Source organism: Phymastichus coffea, unplaced genomic scaffold (genome assembly GCF_024137745.1).
Source record: "Phymastichus coffea isolate CEN01 unplaced genomic scaffold, Cenicafe_Pcof_1.1 PCOF00066, whole genome shotgun sequence".
Classification (NCBI taxonomy): Eukaryota; Metazoa; Arthropoda; class Insecta; order Hymenoptera; family Eulophidae; genus Phymastichus; species Phymastichus coffea.
This window is the reverse complement of record NW_026706877.1, coordinates 700,998-722,726: the sequence shown is the minus strand read 5'-3', so window position 1 is coordinate 722,726 and position 21,729 is coordinate 700,998. Positions and strand designations below refer to the sequence as shown.

The following is a 21,729-nucleotide window of genomic DNA, read 5'->3' as shown; positions in this document are numbered from 1 at the left end:
AATTGTTCCTCATTCCACAAATTTCAAAACATTAAAATAAATTACTGTAGCTCATTTGGCTCATATGACGTATTAGATTTTAAAATGGATTCCAAAAAGTATTTAGCTTTTTCTCCTTACTGTTGTTATTATTATTTTTTATTGAATTCTAAAAAGACATCAAAACCATAAAAAATCACATTGGCGATTAAAAAACACATTTTATTCACTTAAATTTTTTATTAGAAAATATGTTTTAACCTTTATGTCATAGACAAATTTTTCCTGAGCTAAATCAAATTCGCCTTTGTGTTGATAGATTGGATTTATAAACTCGAATAGCCATTCTGAATCTAATCGCCGTATCATAATTTTTTTTTTTCAAGAAAATATAAATATTAAATTTTAATCTATTTATGATTATTTTATTTAATGATTCAAATTTATTTTCAATTGGAATACGTAAAATATAGTAAAGTAAAATATTTAGAATTAATCGGCAGTCTTTAAATGGCTAATATTAAAAAAATTGACAAATATGATTTTTTACATTAAAAGGTATAACAACGCTATTTTTTTTATAAAAAGTTTAATCAAGGTAGCGTTCTGTTGTTAACTTCAAATTCACTAAAAAACTAGTAACAATCTTGAGATAACTCTCTTCTTTTCTAATTAGGTCGCTTAAAAAAATGTAGTAGTGAAGGTTATGGAAAACACAAGAATTTTAGCAAGTTGTAAAGGAATTCAAACAATGTTCCATATTTTATACAGTTAATAGAATAAAATTTTTCGGCAAAGTAACATGTAAATTTCATTTCAACTTTCCGACTTTTTGTCTTTTTGTCAAACGGAATGTCATATAAAGAATAATTATAAACTGATGATCATTGTTTTTCTAATAGATACGTCAGAGATCTACAAATTACAGACATAACAATTTGACCAAACTTATTTCTATATCATAGTTTTTAAGATTTAGTTATATTTTGAAATTTATTATGAAAATCGATACATCAGATTTGTTATTTTCAATCGTGCCCTAACTTTTAATGAACTGTACTTTCACGTGAATAAGAGTACATTCTCGTAGTATTGATCCGCAGTCATCCCAAGTCGCTTATTTTTTGTTTCGGTTATAAATCTGTATTTAGCTATTTTTAGGGTAAATAAAACTAATAAGGTAAACTAGGTGTAAAGGTGCTTATGCAATCAGAGCTCAAACTGTCCTATGAAATGGCCACACGACAGTACAATAATGAGAGGAAGAGCTGCCTCATTAGGAATTCCGAAAGCGCGGCTTGCCGTTTTTTTTCTTTCTCTTTATTTCGCGAACTACATGATATTAAGTGACTCGAAGGCTGGGATAAGGCCGAGTATCAAAAGTACGACATCGGAGCCAAACATCGTCGACGAAGTAATAACCGAATCCAATATTCGTTCCTTTCAGTGGGCGTCTTGACAAAAAGGCAAATTTGCCTCCGAAGACAGGGCTGTCAGTCGCAGGATTCATGCATCGCTTCGGGGATTCTCAACGCCGCCACCCGCGTGACTACCTTTACTACTAGTAGTATGTTTCGTGCCTTTTTTCTCCTTCGGATGCACGATGCTAAAATTTATTCAAACCTTATTAATTCCTTTTTAGTAATATTCTTTTTATTTTCAACTTTACCGCGACTTCATCTATTTTAAATGATTTACTTTGAACTAGCTCATTCACGATAATTTAAAAAATACTTTTACGATTTACATTTTCAAATGCCTGTGTATGAAACTGCAACATAATGTCGTATTAAAATTACGAACTATAGCTAAATAAAAAAAAAACAAAAAAGAAACACTATCAGTTACTCTGGTAGAATGATTTTTTGGAAGTAGGAAACTATGTTTATTTATATTCTTTCAATAAAATTCAAAGATATACACTTTGGCCAGATTCAATGTTCACGTATATCATAATGATGTCTAGCGCGCATCGCGCATTCATTTTTATTCCCTTTTTTCGCATTAACTTTAATGCACGAATATAGATCAAACGTTTGTTGGCCACATTGAAAATTCAATATGCATTAAATATTTCCATAATTTGATATGAGATATAATCGTCGATATTATTTATTCATAAATAAATATGCAGTTACGTTGATACTCATGTTTTAAAAATGTTATCAATGAAGTTTTAATTTTATTATCCAAAGTTCTGTATTGAAAAATAATCGTTGGAAAGTTTGAAAAACACGATAAAAAAAATAATATAAATTCTAAAATCATCATAATTTTCTATAATTATATCGTTGACGATGTAAATAACATATTTCGGTAGATATTTATGGTTTTGTATTTTCAAAAAAATGTTCTATTTTACGTAACTTAATAAAGGTTTTCACTGTACAATATTTAATCATGATGATCTCTCGATTTATATTTTTTATTGCCTACTTTGTTTATTTGAAGCTAAACTTTCGCATACAGAAAAATTCAATTAATTTTTCTATCGAGGTATCAGTCAGTTCTTATTTTGAGATCAATATGATTACATCAATAAATTCATATTAAATTCATACCCGCTGTACTGATGAACTTTTCAAACATTTAATTATCTACTAAAATCTGTAAAGTAATCTTTTATGACCGTACTCAACATATATACCTTTATACAAGAGTTGATCATGTGACTATCTTTCAGCCAATCAGGTCACGAATAAGCTGGCTTCACTTTGTTAGGTTCTCTTTTTTTATAAGAGGAAGAGGAATAAGAGGAAATAAGAGGAATAAGAGGACTCTTTTTTATAAAAGGATTATAAAAGGATAAGAGGAGGAGAAGGAAGATGTACTCTATATATCACGTACCGATATCTTCCCTAAAGTTTTATTTCAAGATCCTCGAAGTCTTTCTGGAAGATGATTATAAAAAATATCACGCCAAATATATAGTGAATGAATAAGGTATAAAGCGAGGAACCTATACCAAAAGTGAAATGATTCCCTTTTACGATTTTTAATAAAATACGAAAATCTTAACTTTAATCTAACGTTACTATTTGAATTTCATACGTCGAAATAAGCTTTTAAAGCCTTGAAAACTGCATGTTTTCAATTTTTTACAAGTGTCATGATTTCAAGTTAAAACATAGCTTTCAATGTATTTTGACCTATAGAATTGGATTTTGAATTTAGATCAACGTTATCTTTTTTCGTTTTTTATTCAAATCCAAGATACCATAAGAAAATTATAACAAATAACGATTTTGTTTTTATTGATGTCAGAGTTTTTACGTGGTTTTAACATCTCCACAATAGACAAAAGAGAATTATGACAAGATAATAGATAATTGGTGCAAGTATTTTAATGCTTATAATTTAAAGTTTGTCACACAATGCTAAACGTGAAATTGAGTGCGTGCTCATACTTTAAATATTTTAAAAAGTCTTATCTAATTAATGCACATTTGGTGGAATATGCCATATAATACTGTTGCAATATTGATATCGTCCACAACTTATACCAATATTGTTACCCGTAGAGCTTGAAAAGAATAAGTATATGCTAATAGAATGGTGCTGTCTAACAAAAGGAGAGTCTGTGATAGAAGCAAATCTTATAATAAAAAATATCTTCTTATAACAAGATTTCTTTTATTTGCTTTGTAGCTATTTGAGAAAAAAATCTTCTTGCACCAAAAATAATCCTTTTGCTCCTAAGAGAATTGTTTTTAGTCTAACAAATGGTTAGGCATTTGGGAGTGAAAATGAACGTACGAAAAAACATATAAATAGATGTACAACCTAATTCTTGTTATTTGTATGCAGGTATGAACAATGATCTGGTCAGTCACTCTCTCGTTTATGGATAAGTGTGTCAATATACCTTTTCAAATTGACTTTTCAGTTTAATTTGCAATTTCCCATGTAAGTTAATACAACATCATGATGTATTGAAGTCGCAACAATCAATAAATAACTAATACTTAGCTTTCAACGTCAACGACGGATATCCATTATCAGTTATGTTGTGTCAAATAAATGGTTGAGCTACACGTTATCGATACAGGATATCGATAAAAATCAAAGTAAATTGATAGAAATATAATCAACTATAGTAGTTACATATTATTTAGGTAATCACATTAGTGTTGAAAAGTGTCATAATACTTAGCTATATGGGCACGTAATAAGATATTAGCGTTGTTTGATCTCAAAAACGCAAAAAAGTATAAAATGTTGTTCACGAAGAGCGTGACTGCAGCAAAATTCTACCTTGGAGAAAGCGACTATAATCGAGTGCTATCGAAATATTGTAAGCGTTACGTAGAGCGTAGTTAGAAATCCCCTTATAAAAAAGTGATGGAAGCCATATTGAAGCATTTTATTCGTGACCTAATTGGCCCAAATGAAAAAAAACGCAAGAATTCTAATTGATTTTAGTTGTTTTATTATTTCAGATTTAATTTAATTTGTTTTTAGCAAAAAAATAAAATATAATCTTTCATTCATCATTTATAATCATAATGTAGTTTATTGTTTATCAGTTTTATCCCTTATAAAAAAGTAATGGATGCCACGTTGAAGTATATAGTGATCTGATGGCTGAGATATAATTGCGTGATATACTTATGTGGCGGAAAATAAGCATATAGGTGAGGTTTTGAGTTGAGATTTTACTAATAAACATTCAAATCATCATAATTTATCATACGGATAATTTTGAAGATAAGGAAGTAACAAAAGTAGACTGTAATATTGTTTATACACTCATAATATGAAACTAGCAACGAAGAAATCGTTTGATAAAAATAATATAGGTTGAAATTGCTCTAAATATTTTCTATTAATAATCGAAAATTTGGTTTTTGAATGTGTAAAATAAAAGTTGTAATGTTGCAATCTTTATTCAAAAAGTAGAATAAAAGTTTAATAATAAATTAACCCGTTGAGAAAAAAATAGTATAAGATTATATTTATTGCAGTTTTTGATATAATAAATCATAAATTTGAAAACGTGTTTCATTACTAATACACATTTTCCGCTGTGATATGGGTTTTTAAAAAAAATTGAAAAATTTACCTTTGAAAAAAGTAATTTGTTAAATATGTTAATATTAATATAACAATAAGAAATAAAGAAGAAGGTAAAAACGCGTAAAGTTTATCTAAACCTATATATTTTTATTTTCCTATATGAAAAAGTGATGTTGAGTGAAGTAATTTTATTTATGACCCGATTGACTGAATTTCGTCACGTGTGTCACAATTATGAGTAAATCGGTCATAATAATAAATCGAAGTACTTTACATCTATCAATACAAATAAGTATAATAATTTGTAGGCATTAAACTGTAAATAACTTCCATATTCTCTCAATGGTCTAACCTTAAAAAAATACGATAAAGTAATCTTAATGCACTTCAATTGCATTTATTTATTGACATATAAATTAATTGAATATATCTTTATTATAAAGTTTAGCTTCGGATAAATATGATCAATATTGAGAAGAATGGTAAATTGATATTTTATATGAAATTCTGCGAATTTATTTCGGTGCAGTCGACACCGTTAATTTATTTTAAATAAATTTTGAAATTTAATTTATAAATGTAAACAAACTGTCCAAATGGTTTCAGATGAACAATGGAAAAAACAGTTAAATTAAAATAATATATCTGTTGATATGGAGAAATCCTATGGAAAGCTTGATACCATTAACCAATACGTATTAAATTGTTAGGCGCAGCGGATGGTTCTGTCCTATCCTTATCCTTGCCTTACATTTATTTTTATTTTTTATTTTTATACTTTTTACATATTTTATTCCTATCTTATCTTTAAAAAAAGATGAATCGCTGGTATCCAGCGTTGTGATTTGTTGATGCAAAAATAGAACGCGAAATTTTGAATTTTCCTATATTTTGAAATATTATTATTATTATATATCAAAGAGTGTAAGATATCTATTTTAGCGATAAATTCACTTTATGAATAATTAACATGGATAATAAAATGCGAGAATGGAAATATGTTAGTCAATTAGTTTAAGAACATAATACGTTATGTTTTGAAATTATTTGTACAAATTGTTAATTTTATAACCATCTCCGATACTACAATCAATATCGTTGTGTTAAAATTTTGTAGAAAGAAAAAGAGAATGAAAAAAATAAAATAGAGACTACATATTTATCTTTTGTATATTTTAAATTAAAACGTATGCGAACAAAGGAAATTAATTATCAAAATATTAAACCCGTTAAATTAGAAGAATATTCACGGGTGTTTTCATACTGGCAGTAAAAAGTACACGATGTTAAATGTATTACTCATACTAATATATTATACTCATACTAATATAAGATAATCACTACTATTGAATATGTAAGTTTAGTGTTGTATAATAGTATAATAGTATAATAGTATTATTGATCTTAGGTCGAATTAATCTTTTGAATAATTTTTCCGATATATCTTGAAATGAGTAAAAGTTCATCGATTTTTGAGAAAAAATGGGTGCATGTTCTATTTTTATTCATCAATAAATATTGACGTATGTAGTCTATTTTAAATAGCATGACTTAATCGTGTCCATTGAAATCTTGAAGTTGACATGTAAAAGGTTCAAATAATGTAATAAATAATAGTAAAACATTAAAAAAAAAACTAAACTCAAAAGCTAAATAACACTAGTAGAATAGTAAAGGGTTCAACAGAATTGACGTATAGCGAAGCAAAAGACTTAGACATTTACGAATGGTCGTCGGATATTTCTCGTTTGAATAGTTGCGTTCCTCCGTTCGTTCTGTGTGTTTACATTGGTGTTAATCGAATCGACTATAGTCAGAGCTGTAGCTGCTTGCTACTCCCTCATTCTCGTTCATTAATCAGAGAGAATTCAAATCTGTGTATTTAGGCAGTGATTGATAAGAGAGGAAAAAAGCTTAAGGAAACAATAAAGGGAATCCGTTTTGACAAATTTCTCAAGTTTTTATGGTCTATTTGCTTATTGATTCTCATTTTTTCTACAACAGTCTTTCACATGTATTGGCGCTTAGTCTTTTATGATCTTACTATCTCACGTCTATTACTAGTTATCGTTTGTTGTCAAATACTTAGATACTCTAACCGCCATCTGATTGTTTTATTGACATTGTCAAATTTATTAAACGTTAAATATTGTTATATTGTAGGGGAGACCGGGGCAGATTTACCGACTTTTTACATATTTATTTTTTTTATAAGAAACTGTAAGATCGATCGTAAAACAAAAAGATTACTAGTAAGCTCTTTATCTGGGAAGTATTCGTGATTTTTCTCAAAGAGATTCATTGATATGAAAAAAGTTATGTAGAATTTTTCCGCAAGAAGTATCCCACATACGGAGTATTGTTTTTATTTTGAAATATAATGCACTGAATATCAATTTAAAACAAACAACTGCAACAATATTTGACTTCTAATAAATAACAAACATTAAACATTTCAATTTCTTATTAACTATTAAACACCTGAAACATGGAATATAAACAAAGAGCCAGACTAATCACATTATATATATTTCATTAGTTTACCTTTTTTAATTTTTCATATCTCATTGCAATATTTATATGGGCCTAAGTCTGAGGATTGCGATGGTATTTCTTTCACTCGTCCGTTGTTATTTTGAGCAATATCTTTGCAGGGATTTTTCTGGAATTTAGAAATCTCTTGCAGTTTGTCGTAGTTGCTTATGCTCAAATTGGATTGCACAGACTGCTTGTACAATGACATCAGGTAAGGTAGACGCTCTACTTATTCTCCTCTAATTATTCCGAGCTATTTTGAACTACAAAAACAATTTATTACTGAATAACTTGCATGATCATTGACTTTTTTATCGGCCAACTTGCCCCGAGAAAAGTTGGTCAACATGCCCCAAGTGTGCATGTCAATTTCTATGTTCAACTATTAATGTTATAAATTGTCAAAAAGAAATAAATAAAAATTATAGACAGTAGAAAAAGCATTCTCTACAAAGTACTTTGAGTGATTTTTGCTTTTCAACTGATATCAACCGTGACGGGCATTGTCGTTTTAATGGTGAGTTATTAGCCTTCGGCCAACCAGCTCCGGTCTCCCCTACGTTATTCTGTCAATTATCTTCCAAAATTAGATTTATTTTTTATTTTCATCTTAGATTTTTAGCGAACGATTTTTTGACAATATAAATTGTATATTAATTATGAAAGTATGTTGTTATATATAATGGTTTCTAAAAAATGTGACAGATATCTACGTAAAGATTTGAGCTACAAAATATACCATTTGAAGATTTAACTCGTAAGATTGATTTCTATGTAAAACTAAGACTTGCTCGTGCGCGTAAGTAGGAATAGGACCAAATCGCTATGGACTTGGAAAATGGAGCAGTGCGTAGGCAGATATAAATGCGTTAGAGCTTAGCAGGTCGATTTTTCCGGATTTTTTTATCTTTTAGGAGCGCAAGCCAAGCTGCAGGCTTGCAGGTCGGTACGAGCAAATTGGTCTTCCGGTTTGCGACCCGCGCCCGAGCGCGTAATCGGAAGCAGCGCGGCGAGGAACAATTTGCAGCTACCCCCCACCGCCCCGTGCCGTCTCGCGGCGGCAGCTCATTGAAAGCTTGCAGGCTGCTCAAATGGGATTTGCGCGATCACGTTCAGACGCTGATAATGTAATTTCGTTTCTACAAGCAGTAGCAAGAGTGAGAGAGAGAGAGAGAGAGGGGCGTTTAAAAATCCAAAGCCCGTCAATCTTCCTTTAAAGCTTTAAAGCGTAGTAAATGCTTATGGCTACAAATGTTTGTCAAGGCTCGATTCGCGGGTTGCGTCGGATACTCGGCTTCTTCTATGCTCCCGCAATTGCACTTGAGCCGTATAGCTATCAAAGTGAAACGTTCTTTCGCTGTAGAACACGATATTTTTCAATAAAACTTTTCAATCAACGTCATGATAATTGCCAGTGAAGAAGCGAGCTATGCCGATGCTTTTTGCGTGACAACGTCAATGATGAGGGATTGGCAGTGAATGCGAGCCTGCAAGGAGCAAAATCGAAGCTGACAAATGTAGGTAGCGAGCGAGAAAGGAGGTAGTCCCGCGGGAGTAGAGGTTTAAAAAGGCATCACGGCATGTATAGCGAGCGCGAGCGCGGAAAAGTTGGCTCGCTGGAATTAACGCGGGAATATTGGCGGGAAGCCGGGCTGTCTCGCGTGTCAACGCGCGGAACGCGCGTTTAGCAGGCAGCGGGGACTGCGCGGGGCAAGAGAGCTTTGGGCATTATCATAATTCCCCTCTTTATAACCGAGGTCGCGCGCGTGCTCTCGCACCTCCGCTTCTCCCCGTCTCGAGCAGCGAAGACTTTTCGGAGTTCTTTTCCTCCCGCGGGACGACAGCTCGTTAATCATTCGCGGGATATACACGTGTCGCCCAGCTGTAAATCCGCAATTACAATCTCGGTTAAACGCTTTGCACCCTCCTTCGCCACCCCCCCCCCCTTCCATTCACCCTCTCGCGCACCGCGTGTGCAGCCAGCCACGCAAAAATCTGCGTCTGCCCACTGTACCGGGAGAGAGAAAAAAGAGATGGTAATATCGGCGGTAAAAAAGCTTTTTTTTCTATATAGCCTACGGAATTCATCAGTTTTTTTGGCCTCCATTCAACGTCAATTACTTTTTTTTGGCCTACGCGTTAATAGCCATATTGCCGTTCTCGAGGATCAAGTTATCTCCGAATAGCGCGATTTTGAATTACCGATAAAAGCTTTCTTTCGGAAAAAAGAATTCTTTTTGTACTGCACGCGATGTTAAACGAAAAAAAAATAGTCAATCCGGCGAAGCACTTATAGACTCTATCAAGATCCATTGTTGACAAGTGTAAAGTGAAAAACGAGTTTAGCGAGCGATGAAAGCAAAGGAATGAGCGTTGAAAGCGTTGTGAAATAGTTAAGAAGCGCAAACACCTTTGAATGCTGCGCCGGAAGAAGAAAATGAAGATAAAGTCATCGCCGGTGTGGGCACGGGAACGGGAACGGGAACGGGAACGGGAACGGGCCCGGGCAAGGGCACGGGGTTGCTAATGTAAATTTTATAAGCGCCTTTGTGCCCGCCAACAAGTCGCGCGTAATTTCCGCGCTCGTCGCAAAGAAGTTTCAGCGATATAAGCGAGTCGCAGCGGCAAAAGCTCCGCGCGCAGATATATACAAAGTGGAGAAGCATAAGGAAACGGCGGTGGCGCCGTCCTCTCGACACAATGGGAGGACGAAGCGACCGCAAAATGAATTGGTATTGAATGGGATTGGGACGGCGCAATTACATTTCGATTGTCTCATCGTTTGAATAGTCCCCCTCGGCCGCCTATCTGGTCCTGTGCTCGTTTTATCTGTACTTTTCCTTTTTCTGCCTTGATCGGAAGGCAGCAGCCGCCCATACACAGTCAGATCTGCAGGCGGAATATAAATGGATCGCTGTGTGTATCGCGTCAATCGCGCATTGACTCGTCAATTGACTGCGCGCTCGGACTCGCGGAGCTCGCCGAGTTTTGCGCGCACGCTTCAGCGGCGGCCGCCTGCTTCCGAGCTGATAGCGCTCTTGCTTGACGCGCGCGGCCATCGGTTGTTCGGCAAATCGATCGAAAGTGGCTGCCTGTGCCCGCGAACTCGCAGTCGGCGATTCGTCGGAGATAGAGTCGCAGGCGCTCGGGGCATGGGATCCTCGCAAGCTCGTAATTTGGCCAAGTTTTTAGCGAGATCGGAATCGCGGTAATAGCGGCATAAACAAAGAGCCGGAAAACAAGCGGCGCTTCGCTGGCTAAGAGATAAAGGCTCGGGCGTGAGTAACGGCAGCCGCCGCACGGAGAGAAAGCTGCCCTATCAGTTCTTGCATGACTCGGCGAACTTTCGGGCGAGCTATTAGGCTGCGCGCGTGCGAGCGCGACCGCGCTCGTCATCGATGCTCGCCAACAGCCAACTCGCCCCTCGTAAAAATAAGTCCTCGCGAGTGCTTATCGGCGGCGGCAAGGGCCGCATCACTTTCGCCGACAATCTTCATCGGCTCGGCGGCGGCAGACTGAGCGAGCAAGTGCGCCGAGGGTAACGAGGGCAGATAGCGTCATGGCTTAATTGGAACCGAGCGAAATTCCCCCGGCGATAAGCCAAGCGTCAATCTCTCGCGGGCCGCAGGTGGCTTCATACAAGTCCTTAGACAACTGCTGCTGCTGCTGCTGCTGCGCTGCTGCTGCTGCTGCTGCTCGCTGCCACTACCGGAGGCGCCCAGCCGCAATCACGCGCAACCACCGCCACCCAGACGCTCGCTGTTTGTTCCTTCAACTTTCGCGCGGCCATCTTCAGCGGCCGATCTGTGCTGCCTGCCTCCGTACTGCCTTTAACCCTCCAGCTGCTACTCGCTCTACTTCCAACCTTGTATCTCTGTCCAACGAGCGCCGCAATCGCAAAATCTCGCTTGCCTTACCCATCTTATCTAATCTCACAGTATTTCCGTTGCAAACTCGGCATTTTCTTTTTTTACCTTTTCACAGTCGAATCCTGCTCGTCAACCAATTTGTTCTCAGATTTGTCGAAAGTAAAATTATCTTCCATTCCTATAATCTTTCAATTGATATGCATAAGTAAGCTGCAGCATGTTCCGTAACTATATGTCCTTGATTCATTTTGAAAATTCGTAGTCCAAATATGTATCGCTGATTTTGTCTTGAAAAATAAACTTTCAGACGTTTTTATTTATTCAAACTTTAGTTTGCAAACCCTTTTCAATTTTCTGCCAGTGAGTCTGCAGATAAGTCAATTTTTTAATGCTCATTGTTTTCGCTCAATGTAGTTGCTCTTAATTCGGACAGCTACATGTTGTGATTTTCGATACACATAAGCAAAATTTTGGAGATGCATATGAGAAGCATTCGAGTTACCGGCTTTGCCATGCTTCGGCTTGGCTCTATCTACTCCAGCAGACAGACAGGAAACCCGTCAAATCCGAAGGTTCAAATTTACATCAGCTAAATCAATGTCGCGCTTATTTCCACAATTTGCCTCCATTATTGAAGCTTATCTCGTATAATCTTCTTCTCGGAAGTTCATTCAATTAATATTTCGTTTTTATTGTCTCTTTGCTTAAATCCAGAAATAAGCAATGTGACCTTTTCTTATTCAAATATATTTGGAACGTATTCAAATAATCTGTACTCTTTTATAACATCAAGTCAATTAATTGAAGGGATATATTATAACGACAGCAATTGATTCTGAAATAGAATATATTTATATCCAATATTCAAAGCGACATATTCAATTTATTATCAATAAAATACAATACAACATTTTACAGCACATTTTTGCTGAGGTAAACCAGAGCTAACTGTACACAAAATAATATGCAAAAACAAAGCACCAACAGTAACAAATACAATAAAAACTTAATAACCAAAGTGTATAAAGTAATTAAATAACTCTATATTATCTTATGATCTATTAAATCTGGTTGATTGATATCAATAACAGTTTGCTAGTCTCTTTCATGTTTAAATTTTTTATTTCCAACTCAAAATTTCAACGGCAAAACTTTGTTAACAATCTGGGATAACTATTTTGTGTCTAGTTATACTTTTCGAAATGATAAATTCTGTAGATAATATGCTACGGTGTTCCTCTACAGATTCCAGCGAAAATATTTTTTAATAAAAAGTCAAAATAATAGATTATTACATTTTCGAATAAATTTTTAACTACTTGATTCTGTATTTTTTTGCATATCGCTGATAGTATTACTATAAGCTTCTTCCCAGGTAATGATGCCGTGAGTGACTGTACTTTGCATAAAGACACTGTAAATTCTGATCAAAGTTTTTATATTCAGTATTTTACTCAGTTTTGATATTACATAGACACATATTTTTCGTCAACATAATTTACACTATATACTCGCCTGATTCAAAAATCAATTACAACTCTAAAGCACTCTAGTTAGAGATTGTTGCTTGTTGTGGACGTTTATTTCGTTTTCAACGCTGTCATTATAAGAACCAACAGTAACGTCGAATATTTTAAGAATGTCAAGCATCCAGCGATTAAGTCTTAACAATATTTTAATTTAATTCAATGCATTTAACCAATGATTACAATATTAATAATTATAGTATCTTTAGCCTAAGGCGATATTGAAAAATGTTGAACAAATCATTGATATATATTATAAATAATAGTGTATGAACCTAGCTGAATTACTTTTATGGTTGTAAACTTCAACATATTGCTTTCTATTATTTAGTAGGTCTGAAACAGATCATTAAGTCTACTTATGCTATATCTAATCACCTTTTCAATTAAGTAAAATTTTATAATGAAGAATTATATCTAGAAGTATTCGATAATTATTCATAAAATCATTATATACTAAAATTTGATAATTTCATGCTGCTACTAACCAGATTAATATAATATTTGGTCGACTTTCATAAAGAGGGTCAATTATTTATATTTTAATAGGATTGATAAATTTGATAATATCCTACTACAAACTAAGCTTGATGAAAAATTAAAATATAAAACCGTTGTATGGTTAATTATACAAAAGATAACATTAATTCGGCAAGAATTTGCTAAATTTTCAAATTGAGTGCACATTCTCGGTTGAGCAATTTTCGTGTTCGATTTTAAGTATCAATTTAATTGTAATTCGTACAAAAAAATGACAGCATTACTAACACATGAATTTCTCATTGTAATGATGTTACAGCCAAAAGTAATACGTTGCTTTTAAAATATCGAAAATTCAAATTATACCAATACTAAAGATCTCTAAGAGACTAAAAGTCTCTCTTTAGGTACGTAGTGTATGTTACATGTTGTAAATGGTGACTGCGATTTGGTCGTCATTCAGTGAAATTACTCGGTCACGTAATTGAAATTTTTGCTGAAATAACGCCATTACTTGTAAGTCCATTAGACATTCTGTTTCATGCGACGGCATTAATTTTTGTGAGTAAGTTCGAATTGATTACTGTATTCATGCTATAAGTTAGAAATATGAGTAATTGATGAAAGAGTGCACGCAGGCAGCAGTGAGAAAATGCGAGGAAGAAAGGAAAATCTGTGAAAAGAAGTAAGCAGCATCCGAAGAGCGGTGGGGAGGGCGCGGCGGCGGCGAAAAACGTCAACAACGACCAAGGGCTTACGAGCCGATAAACTCGGGAAGAGAGCTTCGGGCCGTGGCTTGGCCTCGGGCGGCGGCCCATCCGCGGAATCAATCGGCGCGCGCGGGCGGCGGCTGCGACCACGAGCAGAGAGAGAGAGAGAGAGGGAGAGAGCGACCCTTGGCCAAACAGCCCTCCAAATTGTCTCCTCTCCGTGGCGCCGACTCCAGATTGAAATTAGCCGGCCGTGGCCGCCTCCCGTTTCGCCTTCGCGGACGTAAGAAAGCCGCGTCGGCGGCAGCGGGCAGCGCTCGCGCGGCGGCGGCGGCGGCGGCGCAAGTCGAAAGTCTTAATCCGGAGGCGCCGCCCCCGCGACTCGGGGGCGTCACCCTCGCGGCCGCGACGATTGGCGCCGACCGGGACGCCGGCTGGCGGACCGCGGCGCGAGGGCGCAGGCGCGACCACCAGTCGAGCGAGCCGTCGCGACTCGCGATCGCCGCTACTCTCGACTCTATCTCCAGTCGACGCTTGGCCGCGTCCGCGAACGAATTGCGTGCACACGCGCGTCGCTCTCAGCCCCAACGCGGCCGCCGCGTTGCTCGCCCATACTCGCTGTACCGATGAAACATGTGGACGCGCGCGTCGGCTGGAATGCGTCGCTACTCGGCTAATTCGATGGCGAGTACCCGTCGCTGGGCGTCCACGACCCTCGCAGTGCTCGAGTGAACTGTTTGCTCGCATGACACACGAGTAGCGGGACAGTCTGCCAAGAAGTGCGCGCGTGCCAGTAGTTGTCGGTCTGTCCGTTGCGCCAGCGTGAGGGAGATGCCTAGTCGGGCCTAGGTCGGGACGGATTTGCAGCCATGCATCGGCGTCGCCTCGACCACAATCGCAATCTCATCCGAGGGCTCGGTGAGAAGCCCATGCCGGAGCCGGCGCTGCCCACGTGTAGCGCGCCGCGGCCCGCGCGGACCGGCACCAAACTGACAGCCAGCTTCATGGCTATCTTCACTGGCACGTGGCTCGTCTCGATAATAGCCGCCGCCGGCAACGTCGCTGCCGTGGCAGCCTTCACCACTGGCAAGTACCTCGCCAGCCTACCTCGTCATTTGTTATTCTTCCGAACGGCGATTTTTCCTTCGCGATCATTTCCACTCTCCATCGGGCACAGTTTTAAATCAAATATTACGAGTTCATATCGAATCGTCGATAATATGTACCAAGGCATTCAATCGCGATGAAAATTTATTCGAGAGGATATTTCCTGCAAAACTCGGCTTCGCAATAATTCGTAGATAGGTACAGTGACTGAAAAACATCTATGTCAATCGCGAGTGTCAGCGGCTAGTTGAATGAATTTAATGAAAATTCCACATGTACATTTGTTGATTCGGATTGCACTGTCGACTGCATAGGTGCAGTCACGATGTATATAAAAATTCCCCTCCGACAGACTTCCAAATGGAGATGGTTGGTAGCATGTCTCTCATGATTATAGGGAACCTAGCCTAATGCCTACTGATACCTAGTCTACCTTTCTAACAAATCTAATTCTTGAAGTAACAATAACTAAAATAAAATAATAACATAATAATAACATGTATATTTATACGTACACATTTGTACGTGCATGTGTGTGTGTGTGTAGAGGGAAAGAAGGGGAGTGAAAAGAAGTAACATTCGAAAATAGATAGATAAAGTGAACGAGAGAGAGAGAGAGAGTGCGCAGGCTGGGGTAGGATTTGCGAGTCGTTGGCTATTTTATGGGCCATTTCCGAAGTTCGCGCGGGGCTCGCTCTGCACGTGTATGCGCGTTCGGGACAGGAAAACTACCCCGACGGGCGCCAGTACCAACAGCAGTAGAGCCAGTCAATCGCCGAGGACGCGACGCGATTTCGCTTTATCGCGATCAGTATTACGATAAACGGATTGCAACTGAGTGCTCTGCTGCTGCTTTTTCTCTCTCTCTCTCTCTCTCTGTCTTTCATTCGCTTTCTCTCCAAACGAACCCAAGCACGATAATCCCGTTTCACAGCGCAAAGACGATCGAAATTATGTTTCGATGCCGACAGCAGCTACGAAGAATAACTTTGCACAAGCTGGATGCCAATCCGATCGAAAAATCACAATCTTGTCGCAACCCTCAATTCTTGTACCTCAGAGTTTTTTGACAGACAACCGATTGAAAGATTTCAATAAAGTTTTTCTGGAAACATAAAAATATCTTCTAAATTGATGATTCTATGTAAAATCTACGGACTTAAGATGTATTCGTATTAGCGTTTTAATTTGCACTATTTACGTACATAACATTATCAATGGTTAGGCGTTGTAAGCCCAAATATAACATTAGATTTCTGTCGCAATTACAACGAACTGTGACGATTCAGTAATAAAAATGTACGTATACACGCCCAGTTGATGACAAGCCATAGCCAGCTCTGGAATTGCCGTTTGTGACTCAGCTGTTCTTACCCTAAACTTATCAATGACAGGATTGTCGAGAGTGGAGCTCCGCTTCAATTTAGATATTATCTGGACAATCTACAGTTATATACCCGTGATGTTTTGAAATGTATTTCTTGTAAGCTTGGAATTTCCTTTTGTGCGCGGTGGGTTTGCGGCGAAAAATCCCATTTTTGAAGGAACCAAATAAAATGGCGTAATAAATGGCGACAAATTATTGCAAAGGGCTTGGACCAGAAGTGATCGTGCATAAAACGTCGATCGATTTGCCGAACTCGATAAAAATAAGAAATAAAGTGTTCCGTTTGTGAAAAGTCGCGCATTTTTCATAGCGATGGATCGCTAGAGGCCATTAGGGAGCAATGAAACTGAGTGGAAATCCGAGAAATCAAAATGAAAAGCACTATGGCGGAAAAATGAAACGGAGGGATGATGAATAGGTGATATTGAGTGACAGTAGGTCGGAGTGCTTGCAAGCGCGTGCACAGGGGCTGTTGAAACAAGCTGGAAATGAGAGTGAGGCGTGTATATAAGGCTTCTCGTCTGACAAGATCGGCGCTTGGGCTAGTCAACGAGTCGTCTGGCATGCATAATTCATAAGTTGGCGCGTGCGGCAAGACTGCGACTTTGCGGGGCTATCCGCGGCGGCGGCGGCGGCAGACTAGCGCGGCCAACGGAACGGGAAAGCCCCCTGGCAGGAGAGAGGTATTTTTTCAAGCCGATCGCCGGCAGCGCGAGCACATAAGCGAATGCTAATGAATCGCGCGGCATTAACAGGACTTAGCTCCATACGCGCGCCAATCCGTGGTAATTGTCCGGGCATTATTGGCGCGGTTAGCCACTTTTCACGCTTTTATCCTTTCGCCGAAGCACCCTGCGCCAGCTATACGTGGAAGCGCTGAAAATTGACGCGGATCGTTGCGTTGGTTGCGATATAACGAGCGCTAATTGTCCGCGCCGCCCTTTCCTTCTCGCTTTCACGCGAGTCGCCTGGATTTCCGGTTTCTGGAGAAGCGGCTCGTTAACGAGGATCGCTTCGTGCACGCGCTGCCTTGCCTTTTTTACGCCCCACCAGCCATTACTCTACTTACTGTTTTCCAATGCTTCGCGCTGCTTTCCGCTCGATATTCGCAATCATCCTAATCATTACGAAAAACCCATAGCTTTGTTCCTGCTCGGCGTCAATCGCCAAACATCTATCGAATAATAACGTTGCACTGGCCTTCTCTTTCATTCTGCCAGCTGATCCATTCTGCGTAATCATAATAATTGCGTTCTGAACATCAATTTATTCACTGTTGCATCAATAAACCGATTCGCTGCGTCATTTCAGCCAATTTGAAATAATATATGTCATAGCCGAGTAATATGTGAAACGGCCACGCGTATATGTCGAGAGAAAACAGTAGCAATAGTGCTCACTGACGCTCCTATAAGCGCTTGCTATCAACGTGTCGTTTTTTCTCTCGATTACTATACGCAATTTTCATTCGTTCGCTACATATTCCAGATGCTATCTTAAATAATTCTATTTGGCCCTTTGGCAATTAATAATTACTTGCGCTCCATTCAAGGTAGCTGGGACCAGTTACGACTATAGCCAACGAGACTATGCTCGACATTTGCATTTGAGTTATTGTCATAGTTAACAGATCCCGCGGATTGGCCTTTGCAAAGCTTTGCGAGGCTCCATCATTTCAGCAGAAAATCAACCAAGATGTGCTTTTTCACAGATTTCCACCTTTGACATTCCAATTTCAAGTCAGGCTGACGCTGTGTTCTGCCGTTTTCTATTAGATTCTAAAGAACTATGAGAATCGCATCAAAGTAACAGTTTCTTTTCTACTGCGAGCAAGAAATGGGTGTCAAAAACATGCGCGGTAAAAAGCTAAATTATTTGCCGATAGTCAACACTCCCAAGAATAATGAAATCAAAAAATTTAATAATTTGGTGAGTGCGCCGCCTGAACGTTTGAAAAAAATAGTCACGTTTCCGATAGAATTGGCTGCGGGTATCACGCGTCGATTAAATTTAAAAAGCACTCTTTTCCTTACTGTATTCGCTGTCTTTGATATGTAGACGAAAGAAAGAGGGGCTGCTTAGGAATACCCTAGCTGGAGCTAGTTGTCACTAAATTAATCAAAAATTAAAGCAGCAGTTTACCCGTAGTTGGTCCGCGTTGACAAATATTGACAGTCGGCACTCGTATTAATCAGGCAACGAACCACCAACGGGAAAAACCAATCATGATGAAAATTAAATGAAAATTAAATTCAGAATATTTTTCTATTTTCTATTGACTACATGCGTAGAGCAGTTACTTTTACAGCAATCTATTATTACCTGCAATTAAATAAATATAAATAAAATATATACGTAAAAAGTTCAGATCCATTATTCGATCACGAGTTGTTTATCAATTTGTTGATAAGTACAGTGCAACATACGTCACTCGGCAATCCATACATCCAAATAGACGTTGACAGATGAGCTTTCAACTGAACGATGCACATTAAGCGATGTATATTACATGGCTGATCGGAGCACTCTCGATCGGCACGGGATTGTTACTGGGCGATACATATACGTGTTTTGCAGGCCGTAAAGCCGCAAAAGTCCGCCAGTGCAGTCGGACATCGAGAGACAACGTGAGTGAGGGAGCGCGAGCTTTGTTGCTGCGCCGGCTATCTTAATCAGGTATGTGCGCGACGGGCGGCGGGTGGCGGAACGAGTTCGGAACGAGTTCGGGACGCTCGAGCTTGCCCCTGCGCGCACTTGCCAGCCGCATCTCGAGTGCGAAGTCAATGACTTCTGTCGGCGCGCGGACTCTAATCTCGATAAGTCGCCGGGCCAAGGCGAGGCAGGCTTTCGGCAGCGGCGGCGACGTCTCATTGTCTGGCGGTATCAGATATCGAGTCCGTGGAAGGGAGGCCCGAGAATCGCGAGCAACGTTGCTTAGGCTTTGCCGCGATCGTCGATCTCGTCAGCCCGATAGAGAGGCGTAAAAACGGACGAAATACACGGGAGAAGCGCCCGAGAAGCAATTCGACGGAGCTGTACAGCTGCGGCTTGTTTTCGCGAATTTGAGAGAACGTCTCCCCCTTTTGTCGCGGCGAGAGCGTAACAAGGCCGCGGAAAAGGTATTATCTGTATAGGAGGCGCGCATAGCCCGAAGGGCGCCATCTGTCACGCTGACGGGGGCAGGGGGAGATCGGCCCCCTTAATTAGGCCGGCGACAGTTGGCTGCGTAGGCGAGCAAATCTAATGTAACGCAGCTAATGCGCATATCGCGACAGTCCGATCGGGGGAGCGTTCCAACGGCGCGGGCCGAGCCTGGCGCAAAATTAGAATGCCGACGAGGAGAGCGAGAGGGGTCTCGCCCCGATCGACCAGTGCAAGCCACTCGTGTTCCTTTTCGAAGATCTGCCAGCCGACTTGTTATCTGTAAGCACGAGCTTTCTCCGGCGACAAAAGCGCGTCTGCCGGCTCCACTTCTTCTGATTCCACGAGCAAATGTAAGTGAGTTATTGGCCGAGTATCTGGCGCAAGCCGCTGACAGAGCGGCGCTCGACTAGCAGCCAGAGACAATTCGGCAATAAGGCAGTTTATAACGCGGCAGTAAAGCCTTGTAAATAGAACGATAAATTAAGCGAGGAGAGGCGCGCGGGGTGGGGAGAGTAATCGACAAACCGTAAAAGAAGAAGCTCGATCGACTGCCGAAGCAAGAGGCGTCTCGAGAGCGCAGATTTCGAGTCGCGGCTTGCACGTAGAGGCAGTCTAGCGACGTGAGCGCACCCTCATAAATGTTTATGGGACTAAGATTGAAGGGAAGAGAAGTCGCCGCAGCGCCGCAGCGCCGCAGCGCCGCAGCGCCGCCGCCTTTCCGCGCGCTAACGCACAATTCGCCGAGGCCCCGCTGCAAGCTCTCTGCTCGGCTGCTGTGTATTATTGTTTCAAGCAATTCGCTCGATCCGCCCGCTGGCCCGTTCGATCGCTGCCAAATTTCATATCAGCGCTAACGCTAACTCAACTGGGCTTTGTTCGATCCGCGACGCTCAATGTTCCATAACGAATTCGCATCGATTTCCACAGCGCAATTTACGAATGACATGTACATGGACGATTGGGAATCGAGCATTTGCATTGGAAAGCAGCATGTCCAGAGCTTCATCGATATCACTGATTTGCAATCCAGCCGTGGCAGCCGTGGCAACCGTGGCGAGAGTGCGCGAAAGGTGTGTGTATCCGTTGACTAATGAACACTCGATGCCCGAGCGCTAAAGTAACGCGCGCAGATGCTTAAGCGGACAATTTATAAGTGTGCAAGTTGTCCGCAAGTGACACGAGTTGGCCGTGCACGTGTCGGCTCGTGTATATATGTGCGAGGCAAAGTAAAGCGGGAGAGCGACGAGCTCGACAGCTCGTGCGCCGTGCCCCTTTGTCAAGCTGCGAAACACACGCCTAGTCACGTGCACCGACCTTTTTTTCCGCAATCATCGCGCGTTAAAGTTGTCCCTGTCGTTTGCCACTGGCTTCCAGAGGGGAGCCTGCCGAAAAAAAGAATAATCAAAAACAGCGAGAGAGATGCCGCGAAGAAAAAATATAATGAAAACGCCTCTACCGACCTGTCCGCGTTTATACAAAAGCTCTCACTGATATGATAACGGCAAAAGGAATAATGAACTTGTGACGAGAAACGTTTCATTCTCTCTGTGAATATGCTACCTGTAATTATTATTAATTATTATTTCATTTTAATATCTTTGTGAATGTAGGGTTGGGCATTCATTAACTGAACGTTCCAAATCGATGCTTCAAAAACAATCGCCAATTTACATTGAAGTAATTTATAGCAACCATTATTACATTTCTCAATCGTTTCGGACGAATGGAATTCAAATTGAAATAAAGATCACTGCAATAGTCGAAAACTCGTCGAAAACTCGTCGAAAACTCGACGCAGGCGCTTATATCCATTGATAAATGTTGACGATCTATGAAACAGCAGAGAAGAACGTAATAATAAAAAAAGAACGCGATGGAGATTAATGATGCATAAAGCACGTGCTAGAGCACATAAAGCCGAATAATGGCAATTTGTACAATGTGCATGTGTGTGTGTGTGTGTGTGTGTACATAGC

At 39.5% G+C, this 21,729-nt stretch overlaps 1 protein-coding gene across 1 annotated transcript in view; it reads left to right on the top strand.

The window, feature by feature from the left end:
* The first annotated feature begins 14,657 nt into the window (after nt 1-14,657).
* LOC131667436 (lachesin-like) overlaps nt 14,658-21,729 on the top strand; it is a 120,914-nt gene continuing 113,842 nt past the window's right edge. Inside the window, exon 1 of the mRNA XM_058940838.1 lies at nt 14,658-15,201. Within this exon, the coding sequence (XP_058796821.1) occupies nt 14,985-15,201 (217 nt within the window). The 5' untranslated portion in view covers nt 14,658-14,984. The remainder of the gene's footprint in view (nt 15,202-21,729) is intronic.